Source organism: Peromyscus leucopus, chromosome 7 (genome assembly GCF_004664715.2).
Source record: "Peromyscus leucopus breed LL Stock chromosome 7, UCI_PerLeu_2.1, whole genome shotgun sequence".
NCBI lineage: Eukaryota > Metazoa > Chordata > Mammalia > Rodentia > Cricetidae > Peromyscus > Peromyscus leucopus.
In genome coordinates this window covers 91,726,702-91,753,608 of record NC_051069.1, presented here as the reverse complement: position 1 = coordinate 91,753,608, position 26,907 = coordinate 91,726,702, and the positions used below count along the sequence as shown (strand labels likewise).

The following is a 26,907-nucleotide window of genomic DNA, read 5'->3' as shown; positions in this document are numbered from 1 at the left end:
AACAGAGATGTCTCTGTCCCCCCTGGATTTTGATTTGGGGTCACCTAAAGTATAATAGATCTGTGGCTGACGCCAGACCACCATTCCAAAATCAAGATCCACAGAGGTCATTATGTCCAGTCTCCTGACCACACAGGGCAGGATAAACTCACCACCCATGCCTCTCTGTGGCTTCAGCAATGACCACAGGGGCCGAGGGTGTGATATCTAGGGAATGTGAGTATGTAAATGCACGCGTGTGTGAGGGACTCCGTGTGTGTGCTCTGGGTTATGGGTATGTAGAGTCCAGCGAAGAGAACATGACCACTCCTGAGGTATACCCTCCTCAACTGCTCCAGGGTTTCAGCTCGTCCTCTTCTGTCTGCCTCCCAACATAACCAAACATTGTAATGGTTCTGACCTGACTGTGAACAGCAAAAGATCCCCTCTCTGGCTTTGGGATTTCTCCCTGAAAAACAAAAATGTCTCCTTTTCAACCTCTAGATTCTGAGATCATTTCCTGCATAGGCCCAGTACTCAGGGAAGACGTTCCTTCAAAGCGAAAAGACACTTCAGAAACCTGGAGTTGTCCCACTCTGATCTCAGCCATCCCTGGAGACAGGCTGCCAGTGGTCTCCAGACAGGTGCCACAGGCAGAGATGAGAAGCGGGGGAGGAGGAGGGTGGCGTGAGGGACGTGGGGAAATCTCACCTGGTATGTGTTGTCAAAGCTGTCATACATGAACCTCGTGATCAGAGACGTCTTCCCGACTGCAAGGCAAAAAGGAGAGAGATGTTCAGATGAAAGGAGACCAGCCTGACGGCCAGCGGCTTCTAAACTCGGAAGAGAGACAGGCTTACAAGAACCCCAGGAAGAAGACCCAAGTCAAGGCACTGGGGGTCTACACCAGGTGAGCTCCAGAGACACTCTGGTCAGACGCCAGGCTGCCATGGAGAAGGAGGCCCACCCCTCCCCCAATTCCTACCACCCAAGTCCAGGTCTGCCCTGACCCCAGTGCCAGCTGAAATGTGATGCCCACGGATGCTCTTCTCATAGCCGTCTGTGTTCGCCGGGCCACACCACCGCACCACAGGGCATCTGCTCACAGGGGACACCCTTCGGTTCCCATTTACTCAGTTTCAGCATTGGCGAGGAAGGGGCAGGTGAAGGCAGCAGTCCTTTCTTAGTGTCTCTCCAGGGCAATCCTCTTCCCCACAGAGTGGGCTTGACTGTCCAGCCCAACACCGGGCCTTTGGCATTCCTGGATCCCACTGAGTCAATGACAAGAGGATTCCCAGATACTGTGCCGACGGCAGGCTTACCCACAGGTCTGTAAGCACCCCAAATGGGGCAGAAACGTCCCCAATTGAAAACTGCTAGTATGGTTAAGAGGCCAAGAGTCTCTTGGGAGACCCATAAATGGCGCTAATTTCCCAAACCGCAGGGTTTGGCTTCTGATACAACCCCGAGCAGGTCCCCTGGGACATGGCAGTGTCAGAAATGCCAACTGTGGGACTTCGAGCCATCTGGGATAATAAAAGGACATTTGTCGGGTCACTACATGGAACCCTTCTCTCTTCTGTCCCACCAGGACTCTGTCACAGTCCTGGGAGGTTCAGAAGGGAGCTGCAGGAGACAGCCATCCCTGACAAGGAAGATGAAGGTGCCTAAGACCACAAGCTCTCACCATCCCGCCCTCTCCATGTTCAGCAGGTCATTCCCAGACTGGGTCTGGTGGCGTGGCTAGTCACTGTCTGGGCAGGGCAGGACAACCCAATGATCCATGGGAAGGCTCGTTGCCGGGTCTGAATCTACAGACATGTAACATTCCTGACAGCCAACACTGGCCAAAGAGCGTCAGTCTCCTGACCAGGAGCCTCTGACAGACTAGGTCTGGGCTTCAGCCAAAAGACCCAAGTCTGACCCGGGTGAGGACTAATCCTATGGAGGACTGTTCAGCTGTGTCACCTGAGGTAATCACCCCTCCTCTGGACCTCGTTACAACATACCAAAGTCGGCAGAGGATGTAAGGAGAAGTAAGGAAGGTAATAAGAGTGGAAGGCACATGGGAAGTGCTGGAGAGTAGGAAGCATCAGGCCACCTGAGAGAGCTGAGGCACTTTCCAGAATGACATATGACAAGGGAAAAACAAACCCACCAGCACTAAGGTCGTATACTGAAGAAACGGATTCCTCCTTGTCTTGGGGTAAGGGCACATATGCCAGGATTGGAATTTTAGGGGACAACAGGAGTTTCTAGTGACTACAACGGAGCCTATGTTAATGAGGTGGTGGCTCCCCAGATAGCCTCAGGATGAGCTGTCAATCACATGGCCAGAAGGCTGGGTCCAGGGAAGGGAGGAAGGCTGGAGACTGAGCTCCAACACATGGACGACAATATTCGACCAGCTCTGTTTACATAATGAAACCCCAGGAAGAACTCTAGACAGCCAGGCCCTGTGGAGGAGCCGCCTGGGTTGTGAACACACAGATGTGCCTGGAGGGTGGACAGGCTGTGATTCTGTGAGGAGAGGGCCCAGCCAGTCTGCATTCGGGATGCTCCCAGAGCTCGCTCACTGGTGAGGCTGGCTAGCTTCAGGGCTCTGCCTGTCTCTGCCTCCTCAGGACTGTGATTACAGATGTGCAGCACCACATCTGTCACGTGGGGAGCCAAACTCAGGTCTTCATGATTGCATGGCAAGACACCAGCTGAGCTCTCGCTCCACTGTCCTCCATCCTCACAGCTTCAATCTTAAGGGGTGCTTTCCTGAGGGTCTGCTGTTGACCTGAGGGGCACTGGGGACCCCCTAGATTTAGAGCTAATTGGTCATAAGTATAGATGTCTGGGGGACCCCTAAACATTTTCCAGTTCCTGACGGGCCTGGTACACCTTCTCACCCTTTCCCAGGCCATCATGCTCTCTAGAGCGTTTGTCTCTGCTCTTTTATTTCGGATCACTTTGTTTTTGTCTCAAGCCCCACCTTGGCCAAGCGTGGGACCGCAGGGTCTCTGTCCTGACCCTGGCTTCTGAGGTCTCTGGGCTCAACAGTCTTCAGGGGACTGGACTGCCCTGCTTGGGACACAAAGCATGACAATGCTACCAGACACCAGGGATTGCAGGGAGAGCTGTAATTCCTCCATGGCTGCCTCCAGGAACCTCCAGGAGGCCCGAGCAGAGCTCATTACAAGACATCCCCCTCCGTCCACCCACACTGGCCCCCACCATGGCATCAAATGAAAGAGCTCCGTGGCTCATGCTTGGGGTGTTCTCGGCCAAGGTCATCTAACCCTGAAGGGCAGAAGCCCCTTCCCTGTCCCTTTCTTGCCCTCTACCACAGCCCTGGGCAGATCACGGACACCGGAATCTGGAAATAGACCCGATGAGGCACTCTACTGTGGGTCTCTACTGTGGGTCATGGCAGAAGCGAGGGCTAAGAGGATGGCGGTGCTCAGCAGGCACCAGGACAGGCAGGGGGGAGGAGGGGCAGGAAAGGCGCTCTGCCTTTAATCCCTGCAGGAACCCTTCAGAGAGAGCCACCTCCCACCCTGCCCCATCCTCAAGGTCACCCTGCCACACTGCCAACAATGGCTCACAGACCCACTGCAGCAAGGCAGGGCTGGGCTTTATTAGAAACGCGCAGCGGAACCATCACAGAGCTCTTTTCACCGTTGGCTCCGGGCTCGGCAACACTCCTGTCATCTCGTGGATGCGCGGTCCCCCGTCCCCGTCCCCCGCCCCCCCCCTCCCCGTGACTACACAGGGAGCTGCGTTTTTCTTCCTTCAACCAAATGAAGGTGAGAAAAGTCATTCCTGCGCACTGGCCAGGATCCTCCAGGAAGAGGAAACCCCCATGCTCCCTGGGCCCCTACTTAAGCCACACAGGGGGATTTGGCACTGTCCCTGGGTGGCCTCAGGAATCCTCACTTCCAGCCTATGCATTGAGATGCTCAAGGTCACAAAGTGGACAGGCGGTGGAGCCGGGATGGGGGCACAGGTCCGCCGGCACCTCTGCCTCAGCTGCTCCTCAGAGCCAGCCGCTTCATGGAGCCATCCGGCAAGCAACAGATCATGGGGTCCCCAAGCAAGGCTGCTGGAGGGAGGGGAGGGTGGGGTGGGCAGCAGCACCCCAGGCAGCGGGACCAGTGTGAGCAAAGACAGAGGCGGGGTGGGGGCGGGATGCAGGGGAGATGTCTGTTAGGAAAGGAGAGGAGAAGGCCAGGTCATCACGGGATGTTATGCAGAGGCCCCTCAATCTTAACACTGCCTTACAGGTAACGGAGCCAGACACAGTATATGAAGAGAGAGGTGAACGGAAAACACTGTTCCCAGAAGCTCTGTGAGGTTGCAGGGTTGACTGAAACCAAGCTTCACCTTTGGGGCCAGCTGTGGAGGGCTTACAAGGGTCAGATGGAAAGGCTAGGCTGCCAGGGATTTGGCGGCCATAGCTGAAGCTTCCAAGGCAGTGAGCGCTCCAGAAGAGACCTCAGCACAAGGAGTATGGATGTGCACAGTGATGGTCGTTCAACGTTCCCACCACAGGCTCCCGGAGCGGTCCCCATTCCACCTGCGCTCACAATGCAAGCCGGGCACTCATTCGGGGGCTCAGTCTGGAGGGTCCGACTCTGATCACAGAAATGGTGCTGTGTGCTTCCCGACACCAGGCAAGACAGGGCAGCTCGCCTGCCTCTAATGTGCTCCTGCCCTAGAGCTGGGCTGTCAGATTTCACAAGAGCCCATGCCAGACCACCTGGGGGAGATCACTCTAGTGTGTTCCGTGTGACAAGAAACTGAGACATCCCCTATCCCAGGTGACCTGTGCGTGCAAAGGCTTCTCATTCTGAGAACTCTTGCCTCAGCCTCCAGGCTGCTTTCAATGCTGCATGCTCAGAACCAAAGCACATGTGCCCTGCTGTGTCCTGCTTCAATTAGGAACCTGAGAGGCAGGTACATATCTTCCTTTGGTTGGGCAGCTGAGTTTTGGGTGGTTTGATACAGGGCATGAGATACTCAGAGTCAGTTCTGAGCTTTCAAAGAAACTACTCATACTGCTCTTGGAGACTGGCTACAGAAGCCACTGTGGTGGCGGAGCAGAAGTCTGGTGAGAGATGAACCATCTGGAAGATTGCAGGGGCAACAGGGGTGAAAGAACAGAGAAGGTGACAGGACCCCAGATCAGAGTCAAATGAGAACCCCTCAGAGCACTGTAAAAACTTTCCTCATAATGATCAGATCAGGGCACACACATAGGCCCTGTTTCCAGAAAGTAAATAAATAAAAGCAATCATTCAGTCTCATGAACAAAGGATCTATGCCCATTTTCCATGAAATAACTATCTATTTTCTTTGAACTCTATCCCGAGCTGCTGGACCAGGCTCTTGCATACCCACAGGCTGTGTGGCACTCAGTCCCCCACACCACGGCAATACCACCAGCCACTGGACAGACAGAACACTGGCCCTAGGTGGCCTGCTACCAGTGCCTGCCTGCCTGTCTCTTCCGGGTCCACGCACTCCACTGGCCTCCCACAGTCTGTGGGCCCCAGTGACTCAGCACAAGTTCCAGGCTGACAGATTTTTGTACATTTTGGTGGTTTCTAAGTAGCTTCTAGAACACAGAGAAGTTTCTGCATTCAGCGAACCTCTACTGAGTGCTGACTCTGTGAGGTTCAATCTGGGCACCCAATTCACAGTGAGAAGGCAGGCTACCCCAGAGCAGCCCTGGCCATGCGGCGCAAGACCCTGCCATGAGCACCTGAAATGCCAGACTTGAGGGAGGTGGCTGTAATGAGGCCCTGCTGGGGGAGTCCTAGCATGCTCTTGGAAGGGAGGTGGTACCTGGGTTGGTGGGGAGGGGCAAAAATGAAGATCTGAGGGCTGAGAGATGGGCTTATCCATCACAAAGTCATTCACCCACACTGCTCCATCAGTGCCATGCCCGAGGGTCAGTACCCATGAGGACTCTGGGTGTGGCTTGGGTCCTGGTCACAGGACAAGAGCTGAATAGATAGCTTCCCTCTGTGAAGGACACATCTCCTCCTCATCTCCACAGCGAGTGTGAATGTAGGCAAAAAGAGATGGCTGTTAGGGCCAGGAAATGAGGCAGAGCACAAGGAATCATCTGCAGACTTGATGGGGGGTCTGCAAGACCTGGCAGAAGCTGTAACAACTACAGAGAGCCTCGGCCTGCAGCCTGCTCACAGCTCAGCTCACATTACTGCCCCTAACTGCTCGGCAGCACTCCTGGACAGAGATGCGCTCATTCTAGTCCCACTGATGGTCCCGAAGGAGCTCACGCCCTGGGTGGCAGCAGCATATAACTCACGGTGACAGCCAAGGTGGACTGTCTGCCTCTCAGATCTCAGTGTTTTTAGGAGAACGGGCCCCATGCCAGACACTCTGCACCCGGCTACAGCTCTCATCAAAGCAGATCCGCAGCTCTGAGAAGGTGGCCCGAGGGGCTGAAAATTCAAATCTGTGTCCTTCCAGCTCAAGCCACAGACTCCTAGAGTGGGACCAGCCCACTCAGCTGTCCCAAGCACTCAGTTTTCAGGACACAGATGGGAAATGCCCTGGGGATGCTGGCAAGGGCCTACAGAGGGGCTGAGCCCGGGGCCTGGAACTGGCAGGACAAGCCATCGGACCCTGTGTCCTCAAAGATGCCTCCACCATCCCCTGCAACCTCTGCACGCCGGGTCCTCTCTCACTGGCCGGGCCGCGGTGTACGCGGCATCTAGACCCTGTGAGGAGAGGAACAGTGGCAGACAGCAGCTACCTTGGAGTCTTGTTTCCTTTTGCTCTCTGTTAAAGAAACAGAAAAATCCAGCCCTCTCTGACTGTGGAAGAAAACCACGCCTAGGGCCAGGCTCCCCCTTCACACCCCACTCTGCCACCCCGTGCTCAAAGTGCCTTTGACGGCTCCCACCTGAGCCCTCGGGGCCCGGCTGGCTCACTGTAGGCTAAATGAGGAAACAGGTGAAAAATCCCATTTCAAACCTTTCCCCCACAGACTCAGACGGTAATTAAGAAATATGCAAAGCTCTTCATCGGACACTTTAATTAAGTGTGTTAATTCCCTCTGCCAGCGGATGCTCGGCTGCCTGGGCCTCACTCAGGGGCCAGTGAAGATGGAACAGGGAGATGGAAGGCAGGAAGAGGGAGGCTGAGAACAAACAGCAAGGCACGGGGCAGGCCGGTGTGGCTCAGGCCCTTCTGCACCAGCCAGGAGGCTGACCATGCCTGACCCTCTGGCCTCCTTACTGAGTGTTCCTGCCTCACAGCCCTCCACAGACCCAGCTCCTCTAGCCAAGCCCAGTGTCCCTGGAAGCCTGTCCTGACTCTGCAGCACAATGCCATTTCATTACCACTCTTGACACTTGCTGGAAAAATGGGGATCCTGGGAGACAAGGGAGTTCTGGCCTCCTATCTGGCCTGGATTGGCCACAGACCTTGGAACCATTATAGCCCCCTGAGGGTCGCAGCCCTTTGAGCAAGAAAGAGCAGGATCAGGGGAGCCAAAGAAATCTTGGTAACATAAGACGTCACAGCTCGGGGGCTGGAGAGATGGCTCTGTGGCTAAGAGCACTGGTTGTTCCGCCAGATGACTAGAGTTCAGTCCCCAGCACCCATGTCTGGTGGCTCACAGCTACCCATACCTCCAGTTCCAGCTCCGGGGGGGGGGGGTGTCTGATGTCTTTGTCCTTCTTGGGCACATACACATAATTTCAACAACAACAGTAATAATAAACAATAGTAATAACAACAACAACAACGATAAATAAAAAGTACAATGCTATAAAATAAAGAAGAAACCCCCACTTCTACCATGTAGAAAAGATAAGGGCAGAAAACAGAAGGACCAAAATAAAGGCTCCTTGTCCCCAAGAAGCCTAATACTACAGACAAGCATGCTCCCTTCCTGCAGGGACCCTCAGGTACGCAGGATGCTCAGTCCTCCAGATACCATTATCAAGGCCCTGTGCCCATTGCTAGTGCCCAGATAGTGCACTGAGAGGTCTAGCCTCAGTTTCCCTTTCTAAACACTCTTGGCTGTGTTCCCACTTCTTTTCCAGTGGCTCCTCCTTCAGTAGCAAGGTAAGTAGAGGAAAGCGCTGCCCACAGGGCTGGGCTAGGTGAGACTCCTCCAAAGGTGCTCAGCCTCTGGCTGCCCTGAGGGAGAGCTCTGGCACCTTCCTGCCTACAGAGTGTATGCTCATCTTTGGTTTCCTTTTGTTCTCCAGCTTCTTTTCTTTCTCCACCCCCAGGTTTACTAAGGCATAACTGACAAATGAAAGCTATATATAGTTAAAGCATACAATGTGATGCTTCGCTGGCACTCCCCCTCTATAGATACAGATAGTAGGCATATGCATTAGGAAATGATACAGCAGTTAGTCTAATGTATTCATCACAACACTGCTACCTTTCTGACATGTGTATATGCGTGCCTGTGGGGTGTGCGTGCATGTGTGTGTGTGTGTGTGTGTGTGTGTGTGTGTGTGGTGCGAGTGCATGCGTGCATGGTGTGTATATAAGGTGTATGCAGGTGGGGTGTGTGTGGCACAAGTGTGTGTGTGTGTGCGCGCGTGCATGCACATGTGGCACTCAGAGGTTGGCGTAAGGTATCTTCTCCGATTGCTCCTCACCTTATGTATTGAAGCAGGGATTCTCACTTGAACCCAGAGTTCCTTGTCTCAACTCCTTTAAGCAGCTTGCTCCAAGGATAATCTGTCTCCAGCTCCTGAGTGCTACGATCACCGGTGGGTATGATCACCTGGCGTTTATGTGGGTGCTGGGGACCAAACACCAATCCTCACACTGTACAGCCAGTGCTTCACCTACCGAGTCATCGGCCCAGCCTCCCAGGTGCCGTTTTTTGTGATGACAATACTTAGGGTTTGCCAGATGCACAAAGACACAGCCATGCGGTTCCTCCACCTGTATGTTCAATCTTCAGAAACAGAGCGTAGGGGCGCAGGGTGGGGTAAAGTGGGGAGATGTCAGTCAAAGGTCCAAACTTGGGTTATAAGGTGAGTGCAGGTGAGTCCAGTCCACAGGCAACTAGACAGTACATCCCATCCCAGCTTCCCTCCTTCCCTCTCCAAAGCCTGGGAACTTGCACGGTCGTCTTGGACTTGGCCCTCCTTTCCCCCACCTCAGGAGATTCCAGGACACTGGAAATCATCCCTTCCCAGTCAGACCTAACTGAGATTTCCTCTTCTTCCCCAGTCCCAAGCAGACCCTTGGGGCATTTGTCCTGGCCAAGTGAGACTGAATGATTTGGGGTGTATCAGCTACAGGATATCCCACCCCTTAAACCTAAAACACTAAAACTTAGTCAGGGCCAGCCTCAGGCCAGAACCGGGAAGCAAACAGTCTCAAGCTCTGACCTGAGGCTTTTCTAGTTCAAGGTCAGGGAATGACATGGAGTCCCTGGCTCCAACTTCTATTGCCTGAAGTCAGGAGGGCACCAGATTTGGGCTGGACAGACGGTAGCTATAGGACTCAGTTAATGGAAGACATGGGCAATAAAAGGGAAAGGGGACACCGGACTGCTGAGGGCTAAGGAAGGGAAGCCATTACTGGAAACACCAGACAGGTCTGCCCGAAGGTGGCTCTGCAGCAGAGGCCTCAGGACACTGCAATACAGACACTGTGTCCCAGAACAGACTCGAATGCCAGAGCCCAGGACATTCTTACCGAAACACTGCAGAGGGCTAGATCTGGGCCAGGAGTCTGGAACCAAGGAAGGCACCGTTCATGAGAGAGGTCCACTGACAGAACAGTGGCCTGCCCCGTTGTCCAGACGCAGCCAGGGCTATGTCCAGAGCTGCCTGTCAAGTGATGGAGGGCCAAGGCAGTGACGCGGCCAACAAGTTTGCCAGTGTGCCACCCACGCGTGTCTTGGCTTTGCCTGGGCTCATTGGTAGTCCAATGCGGCTGAGCCAAATGGTCTTTAAGATCCGGATCGACTTTGATATCCTGCAGGATGGACGTTCCAGAAGGGCTCTTTCACTGCTGTGGGCAGAATCCTCTTACCCCAGGGCTTCAAACCTTACTCATGTCCCCACTTCCCTTTATCCAGCCCAGAGCCCTGAAGCTAAAGGAAGGACCTGAAATCTGGCCATCTACCGTGGTGGGAAGGCAGAGGGGAGCTGGGGGAGCTTGCATGAGGTAGAAGGTGTGTTCTCTGGCTCAGGACTGCCAGGAGTACCTGCCCTTATTTATTTACTCAGGTAACTCCTCCTCTATGCCAAAAAGATTGTTCATAACTCTCGAAAATAATATTCGGACATGTAATTGTTGAAAGGCATGTCAGAATACGGTACCTTCCTATTAATAAAATTGAACAACTTCCCAATCCCTGTGGATGTCCACTGTTTGGAGAAGCCACAGCTTGCCTCTCCAATGGAGAAGGCCCACCTTGCAACACATGGAGGCACACAGTAGCCTTCTCCCTTCAGAGACTCACACAAGACTCTACCAGGGGACGGGTGTGAACCTAGTGAGATGGAGAACTCATTACAACCTGGACTCTGCATTCAGAGGCAGCCACCATGGGAGGATGGGCTTTAGCATTTGCCGGCACCCAGCATTAGAATTGCGTCTCCCCAACACCACTCCTATGGGACTCAGGCTACTGCTGAGGTGCCTTTGACCTTCTGCCCTGAACTGTCCAATGCAGTGGGATGGTCTGTATGTCAAATGCTCTGATTGGTCAATAAATAAAACACTGATTGGCCAGTGGCCAGGCAGGAAGTATAGGCGGGACTAACAGAGAGGAGAATTGAGAGAACAGGAAGGTGGGAGGAGTCACTGCCAGCATGTGAACATGCCGGTAAGCCACAAGCCACATGGCAAGGTATAGATTTATGGAAATGGATTAATTTAAGATATAAGAACAGTTAGCAAGAAGGCTGCCACGGCCATATAGTTTGTAACCAATATAAGTCTCTGTGTTTACTTGGTTGGGTCTGAGCGGCTGTGGGACTGGCAGGTGACAAAGATTTGTCCTGACTGTGGGCAAGGCAGGAAAACTCTAGTTACAGTCCAATCTTTCCTCCAGTGCTCAAGCTGGACTGGGACATTAGATCTCTTGTTTACAATTACAAATTCAGGAAGGCAAAAAGGTAGGTCAGTAAAAAGACAAAGTTTGTTTGTCGAAATACATTTCACAATAACTTCCCCAGATGGTGGCCTCCTCATCTTCCCTGGCAGTCAAAGTTGAAAAAACACAGCAGGACCAGTTATAAGATTCATGGTAGCTGGGCAGCGGTGGTGCTCACCTTTAATCCTAGCACTCGGGAGGCAGAGCCAGGTGGATCTCTGTGAGTTCAAGGCCAGCCTGGTCTATAGAGCGAGACCCAGGACAGGCACCAAAACTATACAGAGAAATCCTGTCTTGAAAAACCGAAAAAAAAAAAAAATTGAGGGTATAGCAACCCTCACTTATCCACAGGGTATTCATTCTGAGACCTGAGCGTGCCTGTAGTCACAGACAGCACCAGGCCCTATATAAACTATGTTGCATCTTATGTATATACACTTATGATAATGTTTAATTTCTAATGTAGTGTATGAGATTGATAATAATCATAACATAATATTACAAGTGCAACAATTCACTATTACAAAGTTACACAAATATCCCACCATCTGCACTCAAAGTACCCTACTGTACTGTGTTAACCCTACTTCTTCCAACTGGCCACTAGTAACGGAAGCAGAAGACATGAGACAGATAGAGGGTACCACTCTACTCATGTGAGAAAAACCAAACCAGGTGTGATATTGAGATGGTTTTTATGAGCTGTGCTCCAGATAAATTTAGAAAAGGGTCTGGAGTGCAGAAATTATATAGCCACTCAAAGAGCCAACATGTATATGTACACTTATACAATTAACTGCATGCCATGACTACCGAAAAACCAAGGCTAATGACCAGACCAAGTCAGCCTTCAGAGTCATAGGTTCAGGTTAGTGTTCTGACAAACAATGAAGATATGAGAAACTCAAGATCTAGGGACTTCAGCTTCTAGTCAAGAGAGACCAGATAAGTCATCTCATCCAAATGACAGACAAATACAGAAAACAGCAATTTAACGTAATGGTTTCTGGGAAATGATACTCTCAGAGAGACATGAAACAAATGTCATGTACCCCACAGACGATGCCTTGAGAGTCAGGGAAACTTGGTGCACCCCTAGGTGGAGGGGATGGAGCTGACATCCTAGAGGAAGTTAAACCAGAGTCAACAAGACAGAGTTCTAGAGAGGAAGCTCAGAGAGAAAACTGTAGCATCTTTGGGGGTCTCTCATGTCTCAAGCTGAGTGCTGGGCAGCCAGTGTGTGGAGAAACTAGTTGGAACAGAACTCCTTCCAGATCAGAGGAAGCCGTGTCTGGTGCCTACACAGGGCTGGTGACAGCCCCTGTCCCCACCAGTCACCGTGGAACGCTTATCACTTGAAGGACCCTGGGGGAGACCTCAGAAGGGCTATGCTCAAAGTGGGTTGCAATTAATTGAGTGTTGCTTAGGACCTAACTAATAAATCTTCAGAATATTTATAGGACTACAAAACTATGCAGTGCCCAATAACACCAAGTTCATGGTATCTGATACTCAATAAAAAAAATATCACCAGGTGAGGCTGGAGAGATGGCTCAGAGGCTAAGAGCACTGGCTACTCTTCCAGGAGACCTGGGTTCAATTCCCAGCAACCACATAGTAGCTCACAACTATATATAAGTCTAGATCTAGGGGATTCCATGCCATCTTCCAGCCTGTCTGGGCACTGGGCACACATGTGGTACACAGACATACATACAGGCAAAACACATAAGAAATAAAAGTCTTAAAAAAAATCACCAGGCCTGCAAAGAAGCCTGAAAACAGGAACATAAAAAGGAGAGGGAAAAAAATCGGTTGGAACCGAATCCAAACCAGCACACTAGAATTAGCAGATAGACACTATGAGATTGTTATAACTATATTCCGTATGTTCAAATATTAAATAGAGACAAGGAATATGTTTGTAAAGACACAAATCAAACTTCCAGCAGTGAAAACTACAGTGTCAGAGATGATTACCCATCACAGAAGGAAACGGCAGTGAACTTGAGATCAGTGATGAACACTATCTAAGATGAGAGGGTGTGGGGGAGGAAGGGAGATCAAAATGGTGAGAAAACCAGTGAACTGTGGGCTAGTCAAATGGTCTTCCATGTATGTGACTTGTGTTCTCCAAGGCTGAAGGAGAGACAGAGGCAGGGGGAAAAAGAGAAAGAAGAAAAGAGTTCACTAAACATCCACCGAGAAGCACCATTGCCAGGCGACATATAGGCAGGGGTGAGCAGAAAACTCTAAAAGTGCACATAGGGGCTGAGGGTGGGAGGTGGGGCCAGGGGTGGGGGATTCTCTATGTACCAAGAACCGGAAGAGCTCTCCCCTAAAGTGATGCCAGCAAGAAGACAATGGAGGGCTTAGCGTGCCCTGGGCCCTGGTTCAATTCTCAGCCCTATGGTTAAGAGAGAGAGAGAGAGGAGAGGAGAGAGAGAGAGGGAGGGAGAGAGAGAGAAGTAAATGTGTATAAAGTTCTGACAGGGAAAACTTACACTAGGTATTAATTTAGAATTCTATCCCCAGGGACAGCATCTTTCAAAGTAAAGGCAAGATAAAGAGGTTAATTTTATTTATTTATTTATTCATTCATTCATTCGTTCGTTTGCTTGTTTATTTATTTATTTATTTATTTATTTGCTTGTTTGTTTATTTAGAAACATAGAAAAGCTAACAGAATTTGTCCCTAGCAGATCCTCATGACAAAAACTGTTAACAGAACTTCTTCAGGAATAAGGGGAATGATGCTGGGTGGAAATGTGGAGCGTCACTAGAGAATGGTGGCCATGGGCAAATACCAAGATTTTTGCCATTTAAATCCCTCTGAAGATAAGTGATGGTCTAAACAAAAATAACAATAAGCCTGAGAGGATTATGAGAAAAATCCGTGTTACTCTGAAATGATACAACAGACGCTTGGAAACTGCTTTTTACTGAAAGCATGGATCCTCCCTGGGCCCATGAGGGAATAAAAGCAGGAGAAAAGTCTCCATCCCATATCTTTCTCTTTGGTCCTAAATTTAGGGTCAAAGCTGGGTATCCCAGTGCCCCCCTTTAATCCCAGCACTCAGGAGGCAGAAGCAGGCCGGTTTCTATTACATAGTGACAGGCCAGTTCCTGTTACCTAGTGAGACCCTGTCTCAAACCAACAACTTAGGTCCAGGCTGCTGCTTAGCTCTGCACACAGCATGTTAGTCATTCAAGGAAGGTCTGTGCAAAATCAGTGATACCTGATTTACCTCATTCCCCTTCGAGCGGGGAAGCATGCAGATAAAAGCTTCTTCCTGTCAGATCTTACGATGTTCTGTTTGAGACACCTCCCCTCCCCTGACAAAATGAAACACAGGGTACCAGAGAACAGCTGCTCAAAGAACACCCACCTTGAGTGTCACCATATCCATCCTCACCCCACCCCACCCCCTGGCACAGAAGTAGTTGTCTCATGGGAACTGGCTTGCCCCCTCAAGCAAGGACTTCAGCAGAACCGGAACTGACCAGTTTAACCAAGACTGCTTACTTAGGCATGCCTCTCACCCCAGTCACACTCATTCCTCTGTTTAACCTAAAGCCTGAGTCAGTTCCCAGAAGATGGACTGCAAATGCTTAGTGGTGTTTGCTTCCCAGCATAGCTGTGTTCATTAAAGTCCTTCGCTGTCCTTTCGCCGTTATCCCCACCGGCTTCCTCTGGAGTAAGTGACGATGACGGGGACCTGGTATGTTGGAACTTCCAGAGCTGGACCTCTGGCCTAGGACTCCAGCTATGATCACATGCTGAGCAAGTGGCATCTCTGAAATATTATCAGCCCCAGATTCTATTCCCAGAAAAAAATATTTCAAAGATGAAAGTGAAATACAGACAAATGCCAAGATAATTCACTGCTGGCAGATCTAGTGTACAAGCAAAGAAACGAAGGGCAGAAGGAGAGGCCTTCATGGATTCACGCAGCGTGGCTGCTTTAAGGACTGGCAGGCCTCTGGCTTGCTGTGTGACCTTACGTTAGTTACCACCCTCTCTGGGGTTCGTCTTCCTCACACATACAATCTATCTCACAACAGTCTTAAGAATTCTAGGAGAGTAGTGAAAATTTAGAAATTGGGGTCCTGGGTAAAAGGCAAATGGGAAGTCTTTATATTAGTTTTGTAACATTTTATAGGCCTAAAAAACAAAGGGGAAAGTATTATTTTAGTTATATGTGTATACATGTCTCTGAGATACCCAGCATATTCAGGAAATGGTGTATTCTGATTAAACAAATGTGCTGGTGAATATGAATGTTTTTTTTTTTTTTAAGATTTTAAGTACGTGTTCATGTGTGTGTGTGGGGGGGGAATAATGTGCACATAATGAGAGCCAATGGCTGAGGAGGCCAGAGAAGGGTCTTGGAACCCCTGGAGTTGGTGTTACAAGTGGTCATAAACCACCCAATGTGAGTGCTGGGAACCAAGCTTAGGTTCTCTGAAAGAATCATCCACACTCTGAACCACTGAGCATCTTGAGAGCCAATGTTACATTTTAAGTTTTAATTACTATGCCTAAGAGATCCACAAAAACACCTCTGGTCTACAAGTCCCTTGCCCAAGGACAGATACTTCCTGAAATGCTGGTGGCTATTGTTTCTGGGAGATAACAAGCCTCATGTTTTCACTCCCCTAAACAAGTTTGTTTGACCCATCTACACCAGATGGATGTGCTCGATCACATGTGGGCGGGAGGTACGTAGGCAGGACATTTGTCAGAATGTATGCTTGCCCCTGATTGGACCTGATGGGAAATGCAATGAATTATGGGTTTTCCTTCTTAAGCCTTTGCCATACTTGATTCTGAGCCATTTCTCAGGAATCTGAGTATGGACCTGGCCAGAACCCATCCACCTGGCCAGTATTTAATTAAAGCTTGCTTCAAATTTGACTTTAAATTGTGGTAGTGGTCTTCTTCTCGACTGGTGGGATTAACACAGCCCCTGGTGAGATTTCTCTAAGAAACTGGAATGGTACTATACATCTATTCAAGCCTCATGGAGGAACAGGATTGGGTAGGGTCAGAGGCTGCTGTGAGCTTTTCTTATTACAGGTTTCCACTGATGTGTACATACTTGAGATGCATGTTGGACATACATATACAGGTGTGCATACTGCTGTGTACATGTGTACATACATGTGTACATACATGGTAAATGGTCTGCGTGGAAATGCCTTGGTTTTCTTGGGCTTTTTGCTTTTAGGACTGATGGTCAAGAATACCACCTTTAGGGTTTCTAAGACCCTCTTGAGACCTTGGCATCCTACTGTAGATGGCAGAACTACTCCAGCTCCAGCCAGCTTATCCAGGTCTGAGTCCTTTCTGCCTCTCAGAGTGGTATCAAACCCTAGGAGCAACTTCAGAAAGGCATGGCGTCTTCCATGTAGGTCCAAGTAAAACTTCTGAATGCTGGACACATGGCATTGACAGGTTCCCATCCACAGCACACACAGCAACCCTTCGCTTCTCAGGAAAGCCACTCTAGAGTAGGCAAATGTACTCCCACTCAACTGCTCTGAGGCTCAGCCCAACCCCAGCCAGACACTACAGGCCAACTGTGTCCATCTATCTGAGTAGCTGCACAACTATTCCGCCATGAACACAAACATGCTGTAGAGAAGGGGGATGTGCATGCTACATTCCCATTGGCCCCTATCTCTTGAAAATGTTCCTGTTAATGTAATCTGAGAGCTTACCTAACAGGATGTCTTGATTCAGCCAGCCATGAGTTTGGTAAACTAATGGACATGCTCATCCTTTTCTTCCCAAGGCTGGTGGTGTGGATGTTAAAAGCCTCAGTAATAGAAACAAAGGTCAGGTGACCAGATGGCGCACAGAGTGCTGAGAGGCAAAGCTGTGTCCCCTAGGTCATCAAAGAGACTTGTAATAACCTACAGGTCCCAACACTAGGGTCAAAGCTTTAAGCATGACAATGGAACCCAGCTCGCTCAGGAGTGTGGGAGAGGCCTGCAGGTGACTGCTGGCAGGCCTCTTCCCAGAAGTCCATCCCCTTCTCAGAGGAACTCTTGGGCTGGGTAGCCTGGTGCCATGAGAGCAGGGGGCTGCTTCCGGGGCAGCTTTTGTGGTCCCCAGCCTCTCTTCCTGTCCTCCACAGCCTCTTACACAGCCTCTCACCTTACTTCTGGCTTAGGAGAAGATGGACAGAGGCCCAGCCCTGTTCCCTTCAAGCCGGCTGGAAAGAGGAACAAAAGAGTGAAACTTCTAGCCTCTCATTAACCCCAAACCAAGCATCCTCCTGCTCCTTAGACATATGTAAACACACTTGCATAGGGGCAGGTCTTCTGCTGAAGTACCATGAAGACTGTTGTCTCGAAGAAGAAAACGCACTGTACACCTCAGGCCCCTGGGCCTGTGAGTGACCATGAGGAGGCATCTGGAATGCAGGCAGGACCACTGTGCCTGCCTCCAGCTTTTGTGGAGCACAGACGGTTGCTGGCTAGGCATGAGACTGGACAAAGGAGCAGGGGAACCAGGGCAATGTTCAGATTCTCGCCCCCACACTGAAAGCTCTAGGCCTCTCAGGAGCCATTCTCAAAAGCAGCCCCCATAATGTTGGAAGCCACAGAAGACTCTGGAGCTGATGGTTCAGAATCAATGTTTCTCCTGGGCCAGCAGTAAGGTGAGAAGCTGTATGAGGATCTGCAGAGGACAGGAAGAGAAGCTGGGGCCCAGAGAGGCAGGTCACTGGTAGCAGCTCCCCTCCCCGTTCCCATGGAGACTGAGAGCATCCTGGTTTGCTTGCTGGCTCCATGCTACTCTTCACATATCGGAGAGATGTGAAGCCAGAGGAGAAGGGTCACCTGTGTAACAGACACAGCACCAGGGCCACAGTCAGGCACTGTTCTCGTCCAATGCACAACCGAGAGTTTGCCCTCAGAAGCTGTTCTCTTTACTCCTGTTCTTGCCGCTGATGTGAACCCACAAGGTCACCAATGTGTCACCAGGCCAGGGAGACTCTACTGGCTAAGACCCCAGTGGAAACACGCAACAGGAAGTGTCAAGGGTCAGTAGAGAGCTTAGAGGACAACGAAGTGGGCAGCCTGGCTTCCGGGAGGGCCATCGATCAGAGTGGCCTCAGAACACAGGGCATGGCAGGAAGGGCCTACAGAATGTTCTAGCCCTGCATGTGGCAGAGGAAAACCCCAGGAGTGAGGTTTGTCTGGGGTCACATGAAGAACATAAGCAGATCATGCATCAGGGCTTCACAGGTTGGGCCTGGGCAGGTACTTAACCCAGAGCAGATCCCGGATCCCTCCTGAGAACTCCACGCCTCCTCTGATAAAGACACTCCCTGCCTGAAAAATCTCCCTCCTCCGTGTAAGCGATCTGTTGCTGTGTAACAATTACTAGCTCTCACAAGGTCACAAACAAGGTGTCTGCTAGGCTGCATTTATTTTCTGAAGTTAGAATCCTCCTCCAAACCTATGAAGTTGAAGACAAGAGTCGGGGTCCTCACCGTTGTGGGACTGAAGTCTCAATCTCTTGCTGGCTAGTGGCTGCACTTTCCTCTTAGAGGCCAAGCCCCAGTCCCCAAGTCACTCTCTCCACACACGTGTACACACTACACATGGCAGCTTATTTCTCTGAGGCACGGAGGAATGGCTTTCTAATAAAACATTCAAGAGGGGTTCGGGAGACGGCTCAGTGGGTCACGGGCTTGCCACACAAGCATGAGGAGCTGAGTTCAGATCCCCAGCACCCATGTGAAAAGCCACGTGCTGTTTTTCTAAGGCAGCACGTGCCTATAAATCTTAGCACAGGAGGTAGAGGCAGGAGAATTCCCAGGGCTCACGGAACAGTTAATGTAGCCAATCAGTGACTCCAGGGTCACTGAGAGACCCTGTCTCAAAATACATGGTGGAGAGAAGAGTGGGTAGGCCAGCTGGCGTGGTCCCCTGGGGGAAGTGGAGTGGGGGGAATAAGGGACGGATATGATCAAAACACACGGAATACATGTATGACATTTTCAAAGAATACATTTTAATTAATAAATAAAAAGAAATAGTCAAGGGACAAACTGTCCCGTTACCTTTCCCAATAACATGACTCAAGTCAAGGAGTGACCTCTTGTTACCTTCGCCGTACTGTATGGGCTCGCAGCAAGTCACAGAGTCCCATCTGCACTCAGGGGAAGGATATTTGAGAAGACCGGACTCACAGTGATGGGCTCACAAGAGGGACTGCCTTTCCCTCCCCCTCCCGCTGCTGTGAACTGGGCTGACCCCGGAACAACACTTTGCAGGTCCCCTAGCCTTTGGACATCTCTCCTAGCCTGCTGCCATAAAGGCAGAATGGAGGGCTGCTCAACCGTGTCTACTGGTCCAGGCGTGGGTGCACACCTCTGTCCAGCTCCCCGACACCACATCTGGAACCCCCAGATAGCAGACCCCAGACAAGGCCAGCTCTGGCAGCCGTTCTGTTCCCAGAGCTGGAGAAGAACCGAGTTTTCCTGGCCCTTCATGTGGGGCTCTGCCATTTTCTGATGTGGGTAGGAAAGGACCAGGACCAGAGGCTGGCCAGGTGCCTCCCTGTCAGACCTCCTGCTCCCTGTCATCTGGGCAGTGGCCTGCAGTACTAAGGTGGGGTGTGTGGGGAAAGGGGAGGAAATTCGATGAATAAATAGCATCAAGAACATACAGACCCTAGGGCTGCATGTAGGATGTGTTAAGAACTGAAAAATAATTTGGGAGTGGTCTGCCCTGAAATGAAGCCCTTCCTGGGACTGCTCTCTACAGAAAGAGCAGAAGCCAGCAGAGAGCCCAGTTCCCAGGTGGGACTTTATTACCGGAAAAACAAGTGTTAACCTGCAGGGTCACGGAGACAGGAGTAAAAACCCCTGGGGGAGGAAGAGGTGGAGCTCAGCGCCCCTCCCTTCAGGTCCCCCACAGGAAGCCCTGGGACAGTGGGGCTGATGGAGGTGTCGTGTGTCTCCCCCCTTCTACCCCCGCCCACTCCCCCCCCAGCACAGTCAGAATCTTTCTTTCCCCTGATGCCCCACTGGGCTACAGTCCCCTTCTTGTCCTTCACAGCCACAACGTCCTATGCCCAAGAACCAGCGGCAGTTTGACAGAACCTCCAGCCTTTGGCTGAACTTGGGCAGAACCCTGGGATGGACAGTACCATTATTATTATTATTATTATTATTATTATTATTATTATTTGGTTTTTCGAGACAGGGTTTCTCTGTGTAGCTTTTTGTGCCTTTCCTGGATCTCGCTCTGTAGCCCAGGCTGGCCTCGAACTCACAGAGATCCGCCTGGCTCTGTCTCCCGAGTGCTGGGATTAAAGGCGTGCGCCACCACTGCCCGGCGGACCAGTACCATTATTAAGAGCTGCTAAGTATCCTGGTTCTGGAAGCCCCAGGGAGACCAGCAAGCACATCTCCCCTGACTCGGCACATCCTTGGTGTCCCTTTCCTCTGGCTACACCCATGGCTCCCTCCTGGCCTGCTCACCACGCTCGACACTGGGGGAGGGGTGGGGGGGGGTGAGAGAAATGCATTTTAAATGTCTCCAGTGCTCTGTCCTATGTCCTACTTCCTGCTCATCACAGGGTCAAGGTGCAACGTTTCCCTCCCTTTCTCAGAGTTAGCCAGAAGTTTATCTGCCCGTCCCTTGGGACTTGGCTCTGGTGCACAGGTCACAGTTACAGCAATCTATTCCCGAACCAGGGACGGGTCTCTAGCTCTCAACCCCTGCCTGTCCCAGGAGTGGGGACAAAGAGGGACCCAGGAGAGGCTGGAACAAGTCAAAGTTGGGCCCTTTCCCTCTGCTGAAGGTGGCTGGTTCTGGGACATCTGGGGGCAGTGTGGAGAGAAGGCTGGGCGTCCTCCCCGGCTCCTTTCATTGTCCTGAGGCTCTTCTCTGCAGACCAAACTGAGAGAAAATACCCACCCAACTGAGCAGGCCAGAGCTAGGCAGAGGACTGAGCTTCCGCCTCCCAAAGCCCACTCGGAGCTCTACACATCCTCTGTCTGACCGAGTTTAGTCACTTGGACCTTCAAATGGGCCACATTCTGCCTTTTCTCCTAATCCATGAGCATGGGCCTCCTCTGGCCAAAGCTCCGTGGTGGTCTGGCTCTGCCATCTTCTGTAGGCTCAATCCCTACACCGGCTACTCTCCCGCACCGGCAGGCCACCAGGATCCAGCAGCCCTGAACCAGACCCAGTTCTCCAGAAGCCTCAGGTCTTCTACTGCCTTGGCACAGTGGGGCCCCTGTCCCCTGCATCTCCACGTCTGCAGGGGCTTTCCCACTCACTATAAAAACCTCTGAGAGCCTTCCACGGCTCCCTCAGGCAGAGCATGGCCACAGCCTTGCTTCTGTATGTAATGCTTCCTGTTTATAATGACCGGCGTTCCTTTCCACTTACCTTAGGCCAAGCGCTGCTCTGAACAGTCCATATGCCTCCAGTCACACCACACACAGCTTCTGCCCCTGCAGTTCTTCGGGGAAGACCAAGTACTCTTCCCACGAGGGGCTTTGGTGGCCCTTGAGGAGGTAGGCTGGTGAGTCGGTGCCCCCTCCGCCACTGAGGAGGGATGAGCAGGGGCAGACCCTAAGCCAGAGGCCCAGGTCCCTTTCTCACTGAGTAGAGGCTGCCTTTGGGCTCTACTAGGAACACAGACACTGCCGCCTTCTCCTCCTCCTCCTCCTCCTCCTCCTCCTCCTCCTCCTCCTCCTCCTCTCCTCTCAAAGCCTCCTTTTCTTCAGCTGTCCAATGGGATGAGCGACTGTGCCATCCCGAGGCTGTGGGCCGCAGCTTACCTGAAGAGAGGCTCCAGGCACCCATACTCCTTCCCTAACAGCTGCGAGGGGAGGAGGGTGGGGAAGCTTCTGTCACGACTTTATTAACAAAGCCAGCTGGCACCTGAGCTTTAACCACGAGCTGTGCGCTCACACATTCGATCTTCGTGAAATTCCAGCAAGGTCATGAACTGAGTGAGCATGCATGGTCCTACTGCACCCCACACACCATCCAGACAGTAAGGCTGAGCTGGGCAGAAGCCCAGGACTCGGGAGGTCTGACACAGTGACGGTTGGAGCAGGAGCTGGGGCAGGGTCGCTGACACCCGCCTTGGTTCTGGCTCTTTCCTTATCTGAGCCCTGGTGCCTGAGAGCTACGCCTTTCCCGACGCCTTCCTCTTAGGCCATCCATTTGTGGAAGAGATGCCTTCTGGCGACAGGAAGCAGAGGATGGACCAAACACATTGGGAGAGAGAGCCGGCTAACCCCTGATCCTAACCAGAACCACCACCCCTGCTGCTCCTCACGCCAGCAGCGTGCCCACCTCCAGGCTGAAGCCTTGTTATATGCCTGGCAGCATGCTCGGTGCCAGCACAGAATTACCAGAAGGAGAGTCTGAACCCCACTGGCTCACCCAGAAGCCACCCCACCCAGGAGCCTTGGGGGCCACCGTGGAGAAGGGGCTCATTTAACACCACCAACTGGTGACAGATAACGTCTGTGTCTCCAGGACATGGCAGACCCAGGCACGCAGTCCACAGCAGGTGGTTTAACAAGACACTTTGACTGGTTCGGCCCCTGTTGGTAACTGGCTCCCGGCTACACCCTGGTCAGTGTCCCCCAGAGAAGTAGGCTGAAGGTTGATTCTCTGCTGGCCCCTTCAAATCATCCCAAGTAAGTAGTTCACTGTGTGGGGAGATGACCAAGTGTGGCCTGCCGTACAACGCCAGAGCCACCGGCCTCTATCATGGAGACCGTACCTACTCCTTAAAGGCCTGTCCTTCCTGTGCTGGGCCTCAACGCCTTTCATGGCCTGCTCCGTACAGGGATATGCTGGTTCCTCTTCGGCATGTGCTTGGCACAGATGTTCTGAGTCATTTACGGCAGACCTCATGCTGCTAAGACCTCAATGTTCTTCTGTCCCTGCTCCTGGGCCAAGGCCTGACTTTGACAACGACATGGTCTAAATGCTTGTGTGGGGTGTGTGTGTGTGTGTGTGTGTGTGTGTGTGTGTGTGTGTGTGAGAGAGAGAGAGAGAGAGAGAGAGAGAGAGAGAGAGAGAGAGAGAGAGAGGAGGTTGGAGGACATCCTTAGGTGTCATTCCTCAGACATAAGCCCCACCCCTTTTGAGGCAGAGTCTCTCATTGGCCTGGGGCTCACCTAGTAGACTCCGTTGGCAAGCTACTGAGTCACAGGGATACACCTGCCTCTACCTCCCCAGTGCTGGGGTGACAAGCATCTGTCACCACATCCCACTTTTTTGTTGTTTGTGGGTTTTTTTTTTTTTGTTTTTTTTTTTTTTTGTGTGTGTGTGTGTGTGTGTGTGTGTGTGTGTGTGTGGCTGGAGAGACAGCCGTGGGTGCTGGGAACCGAACTCTTATATTTTTGGTTGTGAACCTAGCCTTTAACGGCTGAGCCATCTCTCCAGCCCTGTTGTTTGTGTTTTATTTGTTGGTTAGTTGTTTTGTTTTGTTTTTTTCAAGACAGAGTTTCTCTATGCAACAGCCCTGGCTGTCCTGGAACTCGCTCTGTAGACCAGGCTGGCCTCTAATGCACAGAGATTCACCTGCCTTTGCCTCCTGAGTGCTGGAGTTAAAGGTGTGTGCCATCACTGCCCAGCCACACCCCACTTTTTAATGTGAGTTTTGGGGGAAATCAAAAAAGTTCTTCATGCTTGCAAGGCAAGCACCCCCTTAGCTCAGTTATCCCTCCAGCCCCAGCTCCAGATTCTAATTTTGCTACACTAATAGAAGGCAGGAGCATCTCTCTCCTGCTGCTGTCTCATGAACCGCAAAATGATTACCACTGCATGTCTGTCATGGGGTGATCAGGAAAGTACAGAGTGCTCCCGGAGAGCCTGGGGCAGACAGACCTGAGGTACCTGGAACCACCTGAGGTTAACAGGGGAGGGACACAGCCAGCCTTTCTCTGTATTTCGTAGAGACCACCTTAGTTTGGGTTGCGAGCTAGCCTTTAATGGGTGAGCCTTCTCTCCAGCCCTCTTGGAGATCACTTTAAACAACTCTATTCTGAGCTCAGGGATCCACTATCATCTGGATCCTTCAAGACCCAGGCCTATCCCTTGGGTAATGCCACCCCCTGGAGACAGTGCCAGGCCAAGGTACGTAGCTCCAGTTACCTGAGCTCCCACTGGTCTTGTTACCGAGAGAACAGGATAAATATGTTTTTCTACTAAAAATAAACTACATTATTAAAATGATAAGAAGTACTCATGGCAAAGAAAATTTTATTTTTTAAAATGATCCTTCTTGGTTTCAAACAAAGTTATAGAAATAAAGAAGAAAATTTGACTTTTGAAGCCCAGGCATATAATATAGTCCTCCTCAGGAGCCCTGAGAATTGAACTAGCATCCATCCTTTCCTGGTTCTAGAAACAAAGAGTGCCTGCCATTCCCAGTCCTCTTGGGACTTCAAGTCCCCAGGCCTTGCCTGGAGCCCCGTTTCCCAGCAGCCTGTATTTCTGGCTGGAACAAAAGAGCTGCCCATCTCAGGGCGTGTCTGGTACTTCTCCCTGGCAACCTCCACCAAGGTTTCCTCCATCTTCCCTTCTGCACAGTGAGACGCAATAAAGGATAACAGACAGACAGACAGGCAGGCAGGCAGACAGACAGACAGACAGACACGCACGCACACACACACACACACACACACATGCACACACACACACACCCCCCCCCCCCACACACACACACACACACACACACACACACACACACACACACACACACACACACGCCCAGGACAGTAGTCCATCCCTACTTATGGCTTTTGCCGTTCTACCTAACTCTTCAGTTCCCTCCATGGTTTTGCCCAACAAGTTAATTCTTTATATTGAGACCAGGCAGCCCTGTGTGTCTAGCAACAGTGAAAGCCACTGAGTGGGGAACTGGGTGGGGAGTGTGGGCTGGATGCAACAGACACCTCTCTTGGGTCTGCCAAGGATGGTCTGCAGCATCAGGGCAACATGGACTGATTTTAGGGAGGCAGTGTGGAAGAGGGGGACAGGAAGTTACTTCATTACATTTTTAAGTGATTTATAACTATTTGGGGACTGTAACTAATGACAGTCCTATCTTCCAAAAGCTGGCAATCACCACAGCGCACAGCCAGCACACTTCAGTTTCCTGTCTCTCTACAGGGAAATTCTCACTACTGATGCCGTTTTTCTCTTGCGCTGTATACAGGTTAACCTTCAAGTCTCTGGTCTGGATGTGGTTTGGCCCTCACGTTGTAATGGGTCTGTTAAGAGGTGGGACCCGGGGATTTAGCTCAGATGACAGAGTGCTTAATCTAGCATGTGGGAGGCCCTGGATTCAATCCCTGGCACTCAGGAGGTGGAGGTGGGAGAGTTCAAGGTCATCCTCAGCTACACAGGGAATTCAAAGCCAGTGAGGCCTATATAAGACCCTTGTCCACCATCCTATCTCCCCGCCCCCACTCAACCCTCCACACAGATAAATAAGACAGGAAACCTATGAAGAGGTTTTTGATCCACTGTAGCTTGGCTGGGAAAGGATTATGAAGCTCTATCTAACGTCCTGTGGTAATGTGACCTCATGCTCTCATAATCACTTCCACCACTGTGATGTCATCTGTTATGACAGCCTGACCAGCACTGAGCCACTTGTCAGCACCCTGTCCTTGACTCTTCAGAGTGTGAGCTAACGAAACCTGCGTTCCTTACAAAGCTAGCCTGACTCGGGTGTTTCACTGTAGTAACAACACACACTGGTAGGCTCATCTTAGTGTCCACGCGATTCTCTCCTACACACTTCTTTAAACAAACAAAAACCAAGGGTTCTAGGTCTGTACCCAGCATCCAAGGTTCTCTCTGTTGTGCTAGCATTCAAGGGAGGGGGTAGGGAGAAAGAAAATTAAAAGGAGAGAAAAAGTAAGATGAGCAACTGAGGCACAGAACAGCTTGGTGATTTAGTCCAGGTCTCCAAGAGATCTGCTCTGGTCTGACATGTCCTTTCTTACCTCTGGTAGGATGGAGCTCCCCCATATTTCTTCAGAGATATAAAGAGAGTTATGAATTTTTGAGACTCTCAGGTGATTGGGCATGACCATAGCACAATGATTCAGTTCTCAAAAAAAAAAAAAAAAAAAAAAAAAAAACAACAACAACAACAACAAAAAACCTGTCAAGTGTCCCTGGTAAGAAGCTCTGGCAAGAAAGCGGCAGTGCTGGGATGAAGGGAAGCCACACAAAGCTGCCCTGACTCCTTCACTGCTAATCTGCTGACAGGCCATCAGCAAATCTCACACATCAAGGATGTCATCATCTTCAAATCAAGATATTCGGTGAGCACACCCAGCCCACAGAGGGGGTGGGGAGCAGGAGATGACTAAGACACAGTCCCTCAGAAGTGCTCTGGTCACCCGCTTCAGTTGGAATTTGGGCACCCCAGAAGGTTACCATCTTAAGATCCTTAGCTACCTGAGACAACAGAAGAGGGGTCATGGGACAGCACATGACCAATTATTTTCTTAAATGCTTGTTTAAAACAAAAAAAATCCGAGCTGTGCCCATTTGTGGCAAGACAGGCCTGGGAGCTGAAAGGAAGTGAAAGGTTCTGGAAGGGCAGCCGGTACATCACCAAGCTAGTGAAGGGCAGCTGTGTGCTGTGTGCGGTGTCGGGGGGCAGAGGGTGGCTGCAGGGAACAGCCTGTGGACAGCTGCTCCCTAACCCTTAACTAGAGAGGAATGGGAGGAAGTGAGGGTCAGTCTCTATGGGTGCCAGCGACCCAGAGCCACTCTGGACATCCTGTGTCTCCATCTATTCGTTC

The 26,907-nt window shown here is 51.1% G+C and overlaps 1 protein-coding gene across 1 annotated transcript in view; it reads right to left on the bottom strand.

Moving 5' to 3' along the window:
- Rab6b (RAB6B, member RAS oncogene family) overlaps nucleotides 1-26,907 on the bottom strand; it is a 66,908-nt gene that overhangs the window by 36,256 nt on the left and 3,745 nt on the right. Inside the window, exon 2 of the mRNA XM_028869924.2 lies at nucleotides 691-749. Coding sequence (XP_028725757.1) covers nucleotides 691-749 — 59 coding nt within the window. The remainder of the gene's footprint in view (nucleotides 1-690; nucleotides 750-26,907) is intronic.